General features: G+C 36.0%; 1 protein-coding gene across 1 annotated transcript in view; it reads left to right on the forward strand.

Annotated features, from left to right (window-relative positions):
• The window catches only part of LOC150095133 (uncharacterized), a 489,238-nt gene that overhangs the window by 5,380 nt on the left and 465,077 nt on the right, over positions 1–18,781 (forward strand). The window contains exon 2 of the mRNA XM_090410959.1: positions 10,219–10,440. Coding sequence (XP_090267085.1) covers positions 10,394–10,440 — 47 coding nt within the window. The 5' untranslated portion in view covers positions 10,219–10,393. The remainder of the gene's footprint in view (positions 1–10,218; positions 10,441–18,781) is intronic.

Consider the following 18,781-nt stretch of genomic DNA (forward strand, 5'->3'; position numbering starts at 1 on the left):
CTAATAATCTCTCATGAGGACGTCAGAGGTCCTCACACTGCTGGCAACCACCCAGTGTGAGGACCTCTGTGAGGAAAGGGTATATGTGAAATTATAACACTTACTGGTGATTATGAGATGCTCAGGAGACAGCTTGCAGGTGTAGCATGGAATCAGGAGTTGGCTAGAAAGGAGATCAGTGCTTCTTAGATGATATTGTTAGTGGAAGCAATGTCTAAATGTATTCCAATGGTCAGAAGGTTAAGGTAGGTGTGAAATGGATGAATGAAGAGATTAAGCATACGATACAGAGGAAAAAGACATTATGGAAGCGAAACAAGATGAGTAGTAATAATCAATTCCATGAGATTTACAAAGAACTAACAAGGAGGGTCACTTCATTGGTAAGGGTATCAAAAGTGCAGTATGAACAGCAGGTAGCTAATGAAGCCAAAAAAAATCCTAGGGAGTTCTTTCAACATGTAGCCAGCAAATAGAGAATGATTATGAAAGGATGACATTGGTTTGGAAAAAGGTATAAGAACAACTGCTGCAGAGGATATAGTTGAGATATTTATTGAGAAGTTCATAAAGGACTTTCATTCTTGTGAATGTGACATCATGGAAAGATTGAGAGCAGTTGATGATGGAGAGGAGAGAATGACTATAAGTGAGCAAGATGTGTATGGGGAATCGAGCAAACTCGATGTTAATGAGGCTGTGAGATTTGATAATATCACCACATAATTTGAAGGAATGTGCCAGGGAGTTGGTATCTACCTTGACATATTTGTTTAATATGAGTCTTGCACTGGGTCAAGTTCCAAAGGAGTGGAAGGAAGGCAAGATTGGGCTGCTTCATATGGGAAGTGACAGAACTACATCATTAAATTATAGGCCTATCTGTGTGTCAGTTGTGGTTAAAGTATTGAAGAGGTTGATGAGAACCAGGATCTAGAATTGGGTTGACACCAGTGGTATTATCTTTAATGGACCGCGTTGGTTTGCTAAAGGGAAGTCATGTAATCTCCTTACTTATTACAGTAAGGTGACAGCTTCATTGGACATGTGAAATGGGTGAACAGTAGGATACTTAGACTTTGCAAAGGCTTTTTGATAGATATCTAATGATATTTTGATAGTCAAGGTTGTCCATTAGACTAGTGCATTGGAATGGCAATTGGTTGTCTGATAGGTATCACCAAGTTGTGTGTGAGGGAGCAATATCCCAGAAGAGAAAAGTCACTAGTGATGTGCCACAGGGGTCTGTTTTAGGACCATTGCTGCTTAACCCTGTATGTTATATGATATTGGAGAAGATTTGGATGCAGATATTCATTTGATTGCAGATGATGGAATGTTAGGATGAACTATGAAAAGTAGAGAAGTAGACCAGAGAGTGTTCTGGTCTTACAAGAAGACTTGAATAGATTGAGTGAATGGGCACGGGAGTGGAATGCCATTTCAGTGTTGTAAAATGTAAAGTTTTAAAATTTGGGAAACAAAGATGAGATGTAGAATTTATGGGGATATATTATGATCCATTATTAATGTGAAGAATTGCTGTTCAGAAGACATCAGAAGAAATTAGGAATAGCTAAAACAACAGTTAGACTTGTCTAAAATCTGGAAGGATGAATCTATCACCATGGGAACAAAGTTGAGGATTTTTGGATGCATTTGTTTTTCCAACAGCAACTTCCGGATGTGAGACTTGGAATATAAAGAAGTCAGATAAGGAAAGGATAGCTGTTTTTGAGATGTGGTGTTAAAGAAGACTGTTGAAGATATCATATACTGAACTTTAAGGCTCCTTTAGGATATTGACAGAAGGAAGTTAAAATATTTTGGACACGCTGAAAGGATGGAAGGAGGACTTCTCAGATCAGTAATAGAAGGTAAAGTTCCTGGAAAAAGATGAATGGGTAGACCATGAATGAGATGGATGGATGGTGTGTGTGTGTAGTGACTGAATCTTGATATATTTGAAACCTTCAGAAAAGCATACACCAGGACCACATCGTGAGGACTGGTGTGGCACATCACTGAGCATCAGAGTGACTGAACTGCATATGTGCATGTCCAATGAACAGATGAAATGAGTAAAAGGGATATAGAGTTGGAGCAGGATACTTTATATTTTGTTGGATATTTTATGTATTGTTGGAGAAGGATACCTTACTGTCATGTGATCTTTCATCCCTCTCATCTCTGTCTCTGAATTGAAGCTCCTCATAATTTTATTTGACTTGCATTCATTGTACTAATTTGCTGATGCATGTCTTCTACATCATCCCTGGCACCCAGTGGCCTATTGTAGCAACCAGTTTTATATTTTGTAGTATTTTCCTCGATTTCACACTGACTCAAAGAGAATCGCCATCTGCCTGACTGATGCATACCCTTGTTGGCTGCAATTAATCTTCTGACAGAAAAGATCAAAGAATAAAATTTAGAGTATATATTGCCAAACTTGTGAGGAAAACTGATTTCTGGCAATGATGCATAGGATACTGATTTGTAGAAGTAATGATACTCTGGTTCCATGTATAAGGCCCTGATTAGACCAAATATGGACTACTATGCACAGATTTTCTCACCTAGTTTTCAAAAGGATGAAGATATGTTGGAGAGAGTCCAGAGGCAATTGACCAAAACAGTTTCTGATCTCTGGAATGCTGAAGATGAAGAGAATTGGAGACGATCCAATTTGCTGAGTCTAGTGGATAGGAGGAAGAGAGGTGATGTGATAGAGATGCACAAGTTGATATAATGTTGTTATAGAATTAATGTTGAAAAGATTTTTTCATAAAATGGTGGGAAATTGGAGGTAAACAGGAGGTCATTCCTGGAGGCTGTATAAGGAGGTTGTGAGCAAGGGGTTTGAGAAGCAAGTTATTTGCATGGAGAGTTGTGAATGATTGGAAAGCATTGCCTGAGAGCATGGAATCTGCAGAGAATTTGAATGAGTTTATGGCCTGTATGATGAGATGTGTGTGCATGACAAAAGGGACATCCTAGATGAACCTGTGACTCCATTGGGTCATTGGGATAATAATAAGTCATATTATTATCCCAAGACCCAATTATAATCACTTGTCTTGTAGTTCCACAAATAACCCTTCTTAACTGGAATTTTCTCATGTTTTGCTGTCTCCCAGGTCAAGACATTATTATTATTATTATTATTAATACCCCAAGATATCATGGAGTCAAAAGACTCATCTGGGAGGTCCTTTTATCACACACACAGCTCATCATACCGTGCCATGAACACATCCAAACTCCTTGCAAATACCACACTTTCAGGCAAGGCATTCCAATCATTTACAACTCTGCAGGAAAAAAACCTGCCTCTCACTCCCCTACTCACACCCTCTTTATACAATTTCCAGGGATGACCTCTGGTTCTCCCCCGATCTCTCACTATTTTCTGTAGAACTTCTCCAGCATTGATCCTCTAACAACCCCTTACCAAATTGTAGGTCTCTATCCTACCCCCCCCCCCCCTTCCTCCTGTCCACCAGACCCTGCAAATTGCATCTTCTCAATCTTTCCTCATACTTGACATTCCAGAGGTCAGAAACTACCTTAGTCAATCACCTTTGGATCCTTTCCAGCATCTCTTCATCCTTCTGAAAGTCAGGTTACCAAATCTGGGCACAATAGTCCATGTGTGGCCTAACCAAAGCCTTATATGATGGAACAAGAATTTCCCTACTTCTACATGTCAGTGTAGAAGTAGGGAGGCAGGTGTTAACTATCTAGCACATTCCTTCAGAATACGTGGTGATATATTATCAAGTCCCACAGCCTTATTAAAATCTAGTTATTAAGGATGTGGGCCGCATCATTCCCAGAAGCCTTTGTGTTGTCTTCACAGTTTTGGCTATGTGTCCCCTAAATTTCAGATACTTATCCACTATCATTCCCAGATCTCTTATTTCGTCTACCTCCAACAATATATCCTCACCAAGCATAAATTCTGCATCCCATCTTTGTTTTCCAAATTTTAAAATCTTACATTTTGCAACATTGAACTTGCATCCCCATTTCCGCGCCCAATCACTCAATTAATTCATGTTTTCTTGTAATGCCACAACATCTTCACTACTCTTCATGGTTTGTCCCAACTTTGCATTATCTGCAAACAACTGAATATCTCCATCCAAATCTTCACCTATATCATTAATATGCAAGTTAAACAGTAATGGCCCCAAAACAAACCCCCTGAGGCACTCAACTAGTGACTTTCCTTTTCCTGGATATCGCTCCCCCATACACAACTTGTTGATACCTATCAGATAGCCAGTCTCCAATCCAATGCACTAATGTAATATCCAAACCTATCTGCTTTTGTTTGACTATCAACTTATCATGCAGTAATCTATCAAATGCCTTTGCAAAATCTAAGTATACTACTGTGTATCCCTTTCCTCTGTTCAAGGAAGCCGTCATCACCTTATTGTAATGAGTAATAGATTACTAAAACATGTCCTCCCTTCAGCAAATCCATGCTGTCCATCAAAGATAATACCATTGTTGTCAACCCAACTCTGGATCCTAGTTCTCACAAGTTTCTCCAATAACTTAACCACAACACCTGACACACAGATATGCCTATAGTTTGATGCTTGAGTTTGACCTTGATGAAGTGGCACGATCTTCCCCTCCTTCCACTCCTTATGGACTTGACCGAGTGCAAATCTCGTCTTAAAAAAATATGTCAAGGCAGGTGTCAACTCCCTGGCACATTCCTTCAGAATACGTGATGATATATTATCAAGTCACACAGCCTTAATAACATCTAGTTTACTCAACTCCCCATACACAACTTGCTCACTTACAGTCAGTCTCTCCTCCCCCACTTTCTACTCCTCTCAATCTCTCCATGAAGTCACATTCACAAGATTGAAAGACCTTTATGAACTGCTCATTAAGTATCTCCACCACACATTCTGCAACAGCTGTCTTTATACCATTTTCTCCAATGTCAATGTCATCCTTCCATAATCATTCTTTCTTTTACTGGTTACATAACTCTCTTTAGCTACCCTCACCAACCAAGTCACCCTCCTTGCCTGGTCTTTGTAGACCTCATGGAATTGGATAACTTGGTACTTGTTGGGGATCTAAATAGCAGAGTAGGAAATGATTGTGAGACATACAAAAATATTTTGGTAAAATTTGGAGAAAAGAGCAAAGCTAATAATAATCACAAATATCTGTTGGGTTTCTGCTCAGGACATGGACTGGTTATTACTAACACCACGTTCCAACATAAAAATGTGCACAAATTTACATGGAGAGAAGAGGCAAGGAATAAGAAAAGTCTCATTGACTATGTTATTGTTGATAGTGATGTTTTCACCCTGGTGCAGGACACCAGAGTGTACAGAGGATATGAAATTGGAAGTGATCACTATTTAGTCTTGAGCAGGATAAAATTGAATTTCATATTGAAAAGAATAACATGTAAGAAAGTTTTAAATTGAATAAAAGTTGAGCAGCTCTTAGATGTGAACTGTAGACTAAAATTCACAAAGATTATTGAAGTATGTTGAAGTATATAGAAAAAAATGAAAGAGTTTGAGAACAGGAATCAAACCTTGGAGATTCAGGTGCAAGCCTTGAAGAAAGCCCTGATTGATTCAGACAGAGAGGCATGTGGTGAAGTTGTCTGCAAGGATAGAAAAATTAGAACTCCATGGTGAACACAGAAAGTTAAAGAGGCAGTGAAAGAAAAGAAGAAAGCATATCAAAAGTTCCTGGCAAATAAGTCAGCTCATGCTCTTAGAGAATACAGAGACAAATGTAAGGATGCTAAACAGTGTGTAAAACTAGCTAAACGAAAGTCATGGGAGGACTTTGGCAAGAATATAGAAAATAAATATCCAGAAGGTGGGAAGATATTCTGGAAGTTTTGAAGAAGCTTAGAAATGGAGGAAAGAGCGCTGTAAAAGGAGTTAGAGATGATAAAGGTGACATGAAAACAGGAGAAAAAAGATATCTTTTAAGTATGGAGAAATTACTTTGAAAAACTGCTAAAAGAAACAAGCAGTGATGGTAGCACAATAGTAAAAAACACTGACCATGCATGCAGTCAGGAATACATACCCATACTTGAAGTAGAAAAAGCCATCAAAGACTTGAAATGTGGAAAGGCATCAGGAGTAGATGATATTCGACCAGAAATGCTGAAGCATGGTGGTATAAACGTCTTACTGTGGCTGCACTGCATAGTTCAGAATTGCTGGACTGAGGGACGAATTTCAGATGATTGGAGTAGAATATAAAAAGGGAAATAAAACTGAATGTGAGAATTACAGAGGTATTTCCCTACTAAGTGTTCCTGGCAAGATCTATGAAAGTATACTTCAGAAACGGTTGAGAAGAATTGTCGAAGAAAAGGTGGGTGAAGAACAAGCTGGATTTAGGCCAAATAGAGGCTGTCAGGATCAGATCTTCACTTTATGACAAATAGTCGAGAAAGCATGGGAATATAATAATGATCTGTATTTAAGTTTTGTCGATTTGGAAAAGGCATATGACAAGGTACCAAGAGAAAAGCTATTCAATACGCTACAGTTATATGATGTCAATGGGGTATTATATCAAGCAATACTTAGTCTTTATTTGAGTTGTAAGTCAGCAGTTAGAACTGAAGGAAGTACAGGAAGATGGTGTAATGTTAAATCTGGTGTGAGACAAGGATGTGCATTATCCCCTCTGTTATTCATTATCTATATGGATTACATTATGAAGGAAAGTGGTATTGAACCTGATATCAGAATTGGAGATGTTAATGTCAGCTCTTTGCTTTATACGGACAATGTTATACTTCTAAATAAATCTGCTACAAGTTTGCAAGATTCCCTGAATAAATTGAATAACTGCTGTAATAGATATGGTATGAAGGTCAGCAATAAAATGACAAAGACAATGAAAATAGGCAGAATCATTGAAAATATCAACTGTGTTGTGAATGGAGAACCTGTGGAACAAGTAAAACATTTCAGCTACTTAGGTACGGTTTTTAGTGAAGATGGTAAATTAAATATAGAAATAGACATCAGAATCAGCAAAGCTGGTAAGGTGGGAAGTCAATTGAATAAATTCATATGGAACAAGAGAGAAATTAGTTGGAACACTAAATTAGCTGTATACAAGACAGTGTTCAAACCAGTTTTAACTTATGGATCTGAGAGCTGGGACAGAAGTAAAACAGTTGAGCAAAGACGAGAGACCACAGATATCAGAGTCCTGAAAAAGATTTGAGGCATGAACAGATGCATCAATGGCAATATCATATTAAAAATGAGGATATTATGAAAGAACTTGATATTGTTGGCATCCAGGAATGCGTTAGCAGAGCTAATCTCAGGTGGTATGGTCACTTAAACAGATTGGGCGAAGAAAGATTAGCAAAAAGTGTTCTCTGCCAGGTTGGCAGCAAAACGACCCAGAGGAAGACCAAGATATAGGTGGATTGATACGGTACAAAGTGCCTTGGACGATAGAAATATAAGATCTGATAATGTTGGAGTCTTGACAAGTAACAGACTGATTTGGAGGAAAATTGTAGATAGGAAGTTAGTAATGGTGTAATTTTTTTCATGTAGTACTATCATATCCTGTACACCCCTTGAAGGTACATGGCAGGAATTTGATGATGATAATGAAAACACAATTTGTGCATCCTATCATCCAGCACAACTTTAATAATGGAGTCGCCATATAATGTCACTCGCTTATCTCTCATTAACTCTTTTGTGCCATGATGATTAGTTTTAATAGTTTTTATCTCAATTTTCTTAATTTCATTCCACATCCATTTCATCGCTTTTCTCATCTGATCCAATTTAACTTCCAAATCTCACGTCACATATTCTCTCTCATTCAATTTTTCTAATTTTCTAACTCTTGACATGCTCTTCTCACTTGCACTCTCGTTCATCCTTTTGAGCTTCCGTATTTTCCGTCTAACATGCATCCAACTTTTGCTATCATTCATTCTTTCGAATTCTGCATCACGCCATTTCCAGTTTCATTCGTTCTCTCAATTTCATTTCCTTCCGTCACTCTCACCTCACTTTCGTCCTTGTTGATATCCATTACGGTTTTTAAATTACTCATTTTCTTTTTTACTGATTTTTTAACATTCTTTCTCTTCTCTTTCACACTATCGCTCTCTTTTGAAGGTGTACTTATTTTCCCCACAACATTCTCGCTACTAACACTTTCTGTCATCAATTTCATATTTCATCATCATCATCATCATCAAATTTCTTAACATGCATCCTCAAGGGGTGTTCAGGATATGATAGTGCTACATGAAAAATTTACATCATTACTAACTCCTTTCTACAATTTTCCTCCAAATCAGTCTGTTACTTGTCAAGACTCCAACATTATCAGATCTTATATTTCTATCATCTAAGGCACACTGTACGTATCAATCCACCTATATCTTGGTCTTGCTCTGGGTTGTTTTCCTGCCAACCTGGCATAGAACACTTGTTTTGCTAATCTTTCCTCGCCCATTCTGTTTAGTGACCATACCACCTGAGATTAGCTCTGCTAATGCATTCCTGCATGCCGACAATATCAAGTTCTTTCATAGTATCCTCATTTTTAACATGATATTGCCATTGATGCATCTGTTCACGCCTCAAATCTTTTTCAGGACTCTGATATCTGTGGTCTCTCGTCTTTGCTCAACTGAGAAAACATCACTATCAACAATAACATAGTCAATGAGACTTTTCACTATCAACATCACTATCAACAATAACATAGTCAATGAGACTTTTCTTATTCCTTGCCTCTTCTCTCCATGTGAATTTGTGCATATTTTTATGTTGGAACATGGTGTTAGTAATAACCAGTCCATGTCCTGAGCAGAAATTCAACAGGTATTTGCCATTATTATTAGCTTCGCTCTTTTCTAAAAAATTTTCCCATAATATTTTTGTATGTGTGACAATCATTTCCTACTCTGCTGTTTAGATCACCAACAAGGACCAACTTTTCCTTTTTCATTATGTCAGTTGCTTTTTCTAAAGCATTAAAAAATTCCTCCACTTCTACCTTAGTAGAACCTTCTGTGGGACCATAGGCACAAATAAGTCTCATTGTCCAATTCCCCATTCTAATATTTGCCCACATCACTCTACTTGAGACTGACCGCCATTCAAGAAGATTAGCCTTGTATTTTGTGTTGAATACTATAGCTACAACTTCTTTTCCTTGATTGTCATTTCCTGAATATAACATTTTGTATTTATTGCTCAGAAAGATCTTCTCAGTTTTTTTCTTTTTTGTTTTAGTCTCCCCTATTATGTCGATTTGGTACTTATCTAATTCTTCAGCTAGCTCCTGTTGATAGTACCAATCTTTAACTCTGGGGATGTTGAGTTGGGGTTTGTTTTAGGATTTGTTCCAGTAGTTGACTTTTCGCTGTTCGCCCTGGTTCCCTGGCGAAAACAACGGGGGCCTTGTTTAACCGGGCAACGCCCCAGCTGGCATGAAATTTTGTCATGTTGTACCATCATTTTGTATATTGATTTAAGCAAATAAGAATACAATTTTGTCAGCTAAATCCCAAATTGTCAGCTCATCCTCGTTCATTCAGTATCCAGGTAGATACTCAACAGGGTGCACCACGAGAAGGTTAGGATTGGACATTCATCAATTCCTCGTTCAGGTCACACTTTGCACACACCTTCCTTCCAGTTAATCTCCTATCATCTGACAGAACAGATCAAGGAGGATGGAAATCACCTCTGAAAGATCTATAGGAACTGACACACAGGTCTTATAGCAGTGTGTGAGAACTATATTTTTGCTGGAAAGTGGTGTTTGAGTGAATGGATTACCAACACATTCATGAGTGCTTTGTGATGAAATGTAAGGAGAGATGTAATAGGTATTGTGTGAATAATTGTTAGTGTCAGTTTCCCAGGATGAATCTTCCATTTCCATATAGATGTATTAACAATAACTACTAATTGGTGCTGCTTATATGAGGTCAGACAGTTTCTTAATTATAGAGATTAAAATTTAAGTTTTGAATTTTGCATCTTTTTTTCCACAGTTCTTTGTATTCTTTAATTATTTCTATCTTTAATTTTTAAAATAAGTTATTCATCAAATGTTAAAGTAGTTATTAATTAATTTTATGCTATGTCATAAAAGTGTATTTTTGTTTGGATAAAGTTGATTTGTTCTTTTCTTTAGTCGAAAAAATTCCTTGATCAAACATAACAATTTTGAAGAAATTGAAGATTGGGACATTGAGAGAGTTGACATATCAAAATGTACCAATGATAAAGATAGTTCTATTCTTGGAATAAAAGTATGCCATGAAAGATCATATGCAAATGTTACACATCGTGTCAAGCCATGGTTTCTGATGGCAGGATGGGCAAAATGGAAATTTTATATAGATCCTTTTGATAGGTAATTATTATGCTGTTTTCTTCTTAATTGTTTATTAAAATATAATAATATTTATATACGTGGGCTGTTCTATAAGTAATAAGACTAATTTTACTGTGGCGAAACCACTTATCAGAATATTAATTTCTGTGGAATAAAGAAATGTTGCTGTATGTATTAACAAAAGAGGTTGATAGATGGCATATATGGGATGATGTGCCAGAGTGTCACGTGACTAAATGCAAGTGCTCATCGGCGCACTTATGAGGTGTGACCAGTCTTCGAAATGGAAGCGTCCTTGGAACAGCGTTATGTAATTAAATTTTGTGTGCGTTTGCAAAAATCTGCATCGGCACTTTTAACATGATACGCGAAGCTTTCCATGATGAAGCAATGTCGAGGGCAAGTGTTTTTCGCTGGCATAAAACTTTTAAGGATGGAAGGAAGGCAAAATGTGGAAGATCTTGAATGTGAGGGAAGACATTCAACGTCCATCACAGAGACAATGATCAACACAGCAGCGATTATCATCAAGCACGTCAAAAGGAAGCATCCATTGCTGAAGAATGGCTTCTTATTGCACTATGATAATGCAAGGCCACATATTGTTGGTTGTGTAGTGGACGTTTTGCAGAAGAACAACACAGATATCCTACCACACCTTCCATACAGTCCTGATCTCGCACCGTGCGATTTCTGGCTGTTTCCTCAGCTCAAGAAACCACTAAGAGGCTGCCATTTCGAAAGCAACAAAAGCATGTGTAAAAGCTGCGGAGGTAGTTTTGAAAGAACTCTCAAAAAACGGACTCTCACATGTGTTTAAGAAGTGGATGCAACGTTGGGACAAATGCATCGCGTCTCACAGTAGATGACAATTAAAGGTAATCTGTTTTCTGTATAAATATAGTCTTATTACTTATTGAACAGCCTACGTATATATATATATATATATATATATATATATTTGCCATTGTTGAACACATTCATCTGCCATCCCAAGATAATATCAAGGGTGTTCTGTTTGGTGGAGATTGGGACTCTATGTTGTGGGTCCTGATCATAATTTTAAACCTTCTCAATATACTGTCATACTGTCTGCTAATTTAACCAGTTCATTTACCATCATTGGATATATTCATCTGACATCCAAAAAATCAGGATTATCTAAAAGGTGTTCTTTTCTGTGTGAGATTGGGACTTTGTTCAGGCCAGCTAGGTTTTTAATTTTTCTCAATGGAACATTTCAAAGAAATGTTGGAAAGTAAGAAAGAGCTTTGTTTATTTCTTTGAGCTGTTTGAAAGAAACAGCTTCATGCCATTCACACCTCTACCACCAAACTTTACAGTTGATATGATGCACTTGGGTATAAGGTATTCCTTAAGCATCTCTTACACTTGCCTACTCTCACAAGATTGAAAAAAGAATGGAATGTGATTCACTATTTATTCCACATATTCTACAGACAACTAAATGATGTTCTTTACCACAGTGTAATTTGACTTGTTGATTACCAGATTTAATGTTAACCACAGAAACTAAACTGCAGCTGTTCTATTTACATAGTGTCTGCTACTTGAAACCTTTGAAGATTCTAGATTCTTTGAACTCCTAGTTGATTAGTTTCATATTGTAATGCCAAGATTATTATACAATCCTTCTGAGTACCCATTGGTTCCTTGGTGTTCACTTGCTTTTTTATATTTTGACTGAAGCAAAATATAAAAAAGGTTTCAATAAACTAAGGACGAACTACATTTTTACCTGTATATGAAAATTTTTTTTGATATACAGCAAAAAATTTTTGCTTAATTTAATTTGTTGGTTTGTTAGCATTAATCTGTAGCCAGAAATCTGTTTTCATGCTGTGTGGTAGGGTGAAGGTGATCTCTTAGCACAAGGCTGGAACACATTTCATTGGATGGAAATGCTCAGAGCCTGGATACAATGCTATGTGAGATTACAAATTATCTGGCAATAACAGTAATTCTTTGGCATTCTTCAAGCTTTCCAGTAATTCTTCCCCACGTTAAATTATCTAGATGATGTCTTTGAGACGTTGCAAGACATCCAAGTTTGCAACTTTATTCCTTCATGAAAAGTGCTTCCTTCAGACATAATTTACTTAATGTAGCATTTTGCCTTTTATCCTGTTGTATGTTAACAGAAGATCCCTTTGTACGCAATTCAAAAATTTGAATATGTACCCACTTTCTATTTGAAATTGTCAGTTATACAAATTGCCACAAGCTGATTCATCTGAATTTGTGGTTGCAGTCATCAGAAATAGTGTGCATCCTTAGGTTATGGACACTAGTGTAGTATAGGCTATGTACTACTAAAGGAATATACACTGAGTGACCACTTTATTAGTAATCCTCCCCTCCTTGTTTAGGAAAATGTGGAGATGTTCCTAATATAAAGTGGAAATTCAGTGTAAAGACTACTATGTTTCTTAAAAAACAGGTAGTGTCTCAATACTTATTTCAATAGATAATGTATATTGAACATTGCAAATAAAGAAAGATTAATATTCAGAAAAAAATACATGCACACATACACATCAGTGGCATCGCATAAACCATTTTGGTTGGGCGTGCTGTTTTGTGGCTTATGTAACCGTGCTATAAAATTCATGTCAATTTGACCATATAATTGCATTTTTATTGATTTTATGAAAGTTGTAAGAGTGCATAACGCATCAGTGCCCGTCTTAGTTGTTCCAATGCAATTAATTCTAGAAAACTTGGAATACTTTGATTTATCAATTAATATAATTGTAAATATGGAAAGCATAAAGGTCAAATGAACAATAGCTATTCTTCATGCACGGCATTTATGTGAGAAGCACAAAGGGTTTATGCTTTGTGGTGAGATTAGATTATCATTGGCAAATACTGGAGTGAGACATGGATAATTTCGATTCTGATATGATTTTTAAATTTATTTTATTTATTCATATGGAGTTTCCTTCCTTTTCTCCCCCATCCCTATTGGGGAGAGTTGAGCCCCACATGAGGGGGTTAAGTATTTATGACTGTAGATCCATTTGCATGTTCATGGGGCTGGTTTGCCTGTTCTGGGGATGAAAACCTGAGAGTTTCTGGGTGAAAAAACTCCCCAACTCTGTATGAGACCGGCTAACTCACCTTTCATCAAAAGAGACCAGATAAAGGTTCCTCACATCATGGATGGGAATTGAACCCAGGTCTTTCTGACCAAAGGACTTCGTCTATACTGACTGATCTACGGAGTCTATGATTTTTAAATACAGCCATATAATGCGCACAGAAATGAGAAAAAGTAATCACTTGGGAAATTATTTTTCCAGACTGAACCAAAGAAAAGCTGAAATTACTCATTTTACTTACTGATTTATAGTAAGTTCCAACCTCCTTCGACTATAATCATACAATCTACAAAAGCTCTAACAGAAAACAGGATTCAATACATCGTCAACACTGTTTCCCATTGTAAATATGGCTAAAAAAGTTATAAATTATTTATAGAAAATTACTTGTCTGCATTGGTGTTCGAAACACATCAGTTCACACTTCATGCATGTAAAACAGATGAAACTCAGAAAACAAAAACATACAACTCATGACAAATGAAAACATTCAGTTGGATTGGTTGACACAATAACCAATCATAGCCACTCATTTCTAAGTGCCACTGTCTCAGTGCACATCCTGCCTCGCCTTATGAGTGGTTTAAAATCACTGGAATGCTAAGAATTTGATCCACTGCACCATCTGTACGTCTGTTCAAAGGGCTCAAAGCTGTTCATATTTGCAACCTCACACCTGGGTTATTAATGCAAATGTGATGGAATGTTTATGTGTTGCAAAGTGTCCTCTTCATGAAGCATTAGTATAATCTGTTTAATTTTAGGAATCGTGTAAAGCAAGGAAACAATTAGGGAATCTTTAACAGGAATAAATGCAAAAATATAATATCTGATCGGTGATATGGACATAATGATTTATACTCATTTCCTATCTAGTATGTGAGGAATGTTTTAGAAGAGGTTTTGTAATTGAAGGCGATTTAGCTGATCTCATACAGAGATTGCAAGAAATTTTCTCCTGAAAGAAGGAAATGAGAAATGGCATTAATTAGGTTGATATGAAGCCAAGTTATTTGGCTATGAAGACTGAAGAGTAAGCCATTTAAAGTTTGCTGATGATAGTGATCTCCTAATGGGAAAATCTTCATGAATTTGTCTCTCTGCTAGATCATACTCTTAAAGAAATAAGGCTTAATCATAACTACCCAAAAATTCAAAACAATGGCAATTTGTGCTTCTGATCCAGCAGGAAATGCATTGCAAAAACTGAAAATAATCCTACTTGAGGAGAAGTTGATTAGTTCCAATACCTAGGCAGCATTTTTAATAGAGATGAAGGTTAAGACAGCATATTAGAAATCAAATAAAAAGTAACAACAGTGCTCCAAATATTATACCCACTATAGTCAAATAAATCGACACACTTGTTAATCCAGTACACCGCTATGGAAATGAAACTAGGATCTTTTTAAAGGAAGATGAAGGGAAGTTGCTGGTATCTGAAAATGAAGTACTATAGATGAAAATACTATACTGATCATATCACAAATTCAGAAGAGCGGCATAGAATCCTTTCTTTCTCCAGTCCAAAAGATAACATCATAACAAAGATTAAAGGAAAACAGTCATGTGGTCTGGCCATATTTGTAGATATAATAGCTTCCCAGTGGAGTTCCTTGAAAGACTTATTCCAGGAATTCAAAATAGAGGAAAACCCAGAATAAACTAAATAGACAGTCTAAAAATTTCAGTTTCATTTATAGTCTGAAAGCTAAATGCTGATTAAAAATTGATGGAAGGATTTCTGTGATGAATGTTTTCTGATGAACTGTGGGAAGAAAGATGAAGAAGGGCAAGACAGGATATTCACACTTAGTCTTTAAAGAATGAAAGACTAGGTGTGAATTTAATCTATGATGAAAGAAGCTTTTCTTTCAACTGAAAGTGAATTGCCACTCTCATATGGTTAATAGTTTTTCCTCCAAATATGTTGGGATTTTCCTATTGCAATGTAGATAAACTGGCCAAAGACAAAAATGATTGGGAGATCTCCATTTCTTGGAATATTATTATTATTACTGAAATAAAGAGCCAAAAGGCTTCACTTCGGTGATGTAAAATTATTTAAATTAAGGGGATATTAAATCGCACATTATTTCAAAGCCGAATACGAAACTCAAAAATAGAAATCAAAGAGTTTCATGCCAAATATATAGCAAACTATAAAAGTTTCGGCAAATCCTAGCATAAGCTAAACACATGGTTCAATACTAGGGCAACTCGTAGCAAACAAAGGTTGGTAAAACTTGACCCATCTTTGCTACTTTTACATCACCAAAGTGAAGCCTTTTGGCTCTTTATTTCAGTAATTTATTAGTGTACCTTTTTGGCAACTCGTATAGCAAAGTATATAAGTTCTATTTCACTGTAACCTCAGTATTACCTAGCTCTACCTACTCATTGATGAGACCTCAACAAAGGTTGAAACCGGTCTGGATAGTGACCTTCCCCCATAATAATGTATAACATCATACATCTCTTAGGACACAGATGGCGAACCTATGGCACGTGTGCCAGAGGTGGCACGTCCGAGAATTTTGCTGGCACGTCAACGATTTACAGGTGATATCCTTTTATACACTTATAAATTATTCAACTTTTTTTTTAATTGTTACAATACTACAAGTTAAATTTTGTTTTACACCGGAGAGCAGCTATGAAGATGTGCATATAATTGGTGTGGTATTAACAAAGGTTGCGTGACCCAAAGACAACCTGCAATTGTTGAGTTGAAATGCTAATTCTCTTCAGTCGAATTCCATAACATGTGAAACTGTCATAACAACATTCACTATATATTTCTTAGTTTTAACACATTCACGACAGGGTGTTTTTATCGTTCTGATGGAACTTCTCTTTATTGGTGGGCCCAACTCACACAAAGTTTCAACCTTTGGTTGAATTTTATTGCTGCTTGTTTGCATTTGAGCTGGCACAGGAACTCACAAATGCATTATATTGCATATTTCAATACTTGGTAGAATTTTATTTGAAGTTAGCCTTTGTGATCTGTCATAATGACATCGAGAATTTCAAACGCAATACAACAAACACTTATTTCATGTAATTGAAAAATTGGACAAGAGTTTTTAGTTAGATACTGTGTTTCCGGTGCAACATATGGTTTTGCTTGAGTCTATACAGCTTTGTATGAGAGGGGAGATGTGATTCATTAGTTAGCATCGTTTTTATTCCACTTGTCTCTAATTGAACTATTTGTAGAGAAATATTTTGCACAGACTGCAAAAGCCTCCTTACCTTAATCAGGGATACAATAAAACTAGTTGTTTTTCTTACATATCTAGTATAATGGCTGTTGGGGAGGGGGTGTTATTAACCGCGGGAAGCGAGGTACTATCCCCTCGACATGAACATGTTTAAACATTTTTTGTGTGCGAGGCATATGCAACACTTTTTAATGTCTTTTTTCGTAAAGTAAAATCAGGAGTGCCAGTTATATGTGAGGGTGAGTTATTTTCGAGTAAATATGGTAAGCGTTTCGCTGACAAGTTGACATCCTTCTGCTGCTTCCCTTGCTCAGCTAAATTCATTGATGAGTTACAATGAATAAATATTATTCTCATTACTGTTTTTTTTTAAAGCTAACATAATGAAAATCAATTTAATAATACAATAATCAATTTTACACTGAATAACGTTATAAATTTATATATAAATAAATATTATAAATAAATTAAAATATTATTCATGAAATTATAAATAAGTATCTATAAAATATTATAAATAAATATATATATTATAAATAAATAAATTAATTAATTAAGTTAGATTAATTTTCTATTAATTTTCCCCCTATTAAAAACTGACCGGCACGTCAGCAAATCGATTTGTAAATTTTTGGCACGCACCGGCATGTCAGCAACTTGATTTGTAAATTTTGGCACACGTCCATAAAAAGGTTCGCCACCACATCTCCTAGGAGATGTGTTTTATTTTGCATTATGGGAAATACTAAGGATAGTGATCAAAACTTTACCCACCTTTGCTACGAGTTGCCCTAGTATTGAACCATGTGTTTAGCTTATGCTAATATTTGCTGAAACTTTTATAGTTTGCTATATATTCGGCATGAAACTCTTTCATTTCTATCTTTGAGTTTATTATTCGGTTTTGAAATAATGTGGGATTTAATATCCCCTTAATTTAAATAGTAATTATTATTATTATTCTAAGATGCCATGGAGTCAAAGACATATCTAAGAGGTCCCTTTTGTCAGACACACATCATTCTCATCCACTCGTGTTCCACTTATACTAAAAGTTTTCAGTCAAATCAGCTCATTAATAGTTTTACCCAATAAAAAAGTAATTTTTTATGTGGCAAAATCATATCACCAATTCAAAACCTGACCATGTTCTTCCCTGTATCATCAAATCTATAATTTGTTTTTATTATTATTATTAATAGCAGACTTCCATGTAGTCGAAAGATTCATCACAGGAGGTACACATTGTTAAACGCAGAACCCATAAAATTGTTGCTTTAAACTCATTCAATTATGTATTCACTACACTGGCAGGCAAGGCATTTCACTCACCAATCACTCTCCATTCACAGGGCCAGCTCTACCGACGGTGCAACACGTGCATTTGCACAGGGCGACAAGTTTTTGGGAGCAGCAAAATCGGCCTAAAGTGTATGAAAAATAAATCATAAAAAAAGTCATTTATTCCTTCTCTGTTGAAACCAGACTTCAGGAAGTCATTAGTTAAATTTTTATATAATAAAACTTCATTGTACTGCATATTTTTTTAAAAAAATCATAATAATGTAGTATTATGTTGCATTTAATATCGCACTGTTGGTGTTAATATCAGATGACGTGACTATAGTAGAACACCTATTTTGCATTTATTTCCAATTCCATTGTTGGCCGTGAGTTGACCTGAGGGTAAATTTACTGAGGGTAAATCTCATTTAACCAATGAGACCAGACGATCATAATGAGATAATTGGTTAAGAGTAAACCAGTTAAAGAAATAAAGAAATTCCAATTACATAAATACAGTCTGTATTTATGTGTTTTGATAATACAGTTGTGCAGTGATTGTTAATAATACTTTTTGATACAGTTATTAGGATTTCGCTTTGAAAATAATTTTAACATTCCAATATGTCTGATAAAATTCAGTATAAATTTTTTAAATTCATACTGAAGAGATTCTTTGATTAAAAAAAAAAAAAGAAAACTATCAGGCGCAGAATATCTCAA

This window comes from Typopeltis vanoorti, chromosome 21, assembly GCF_054136105.1.
Source record: "Typopeltis vanoorti isolate ZY-2024b chromosome 21, IOZ_Tvanoo_1.0, whole genome shotgun sequence".
Classification (NCBI taxonomy): domain Eukaryota; kingdom Metazoa; phylum Arthropoda; class Arachnida; order Uropygi; family Thelyphonidae; genus Typopeltis; species Typopeltis vanoorti.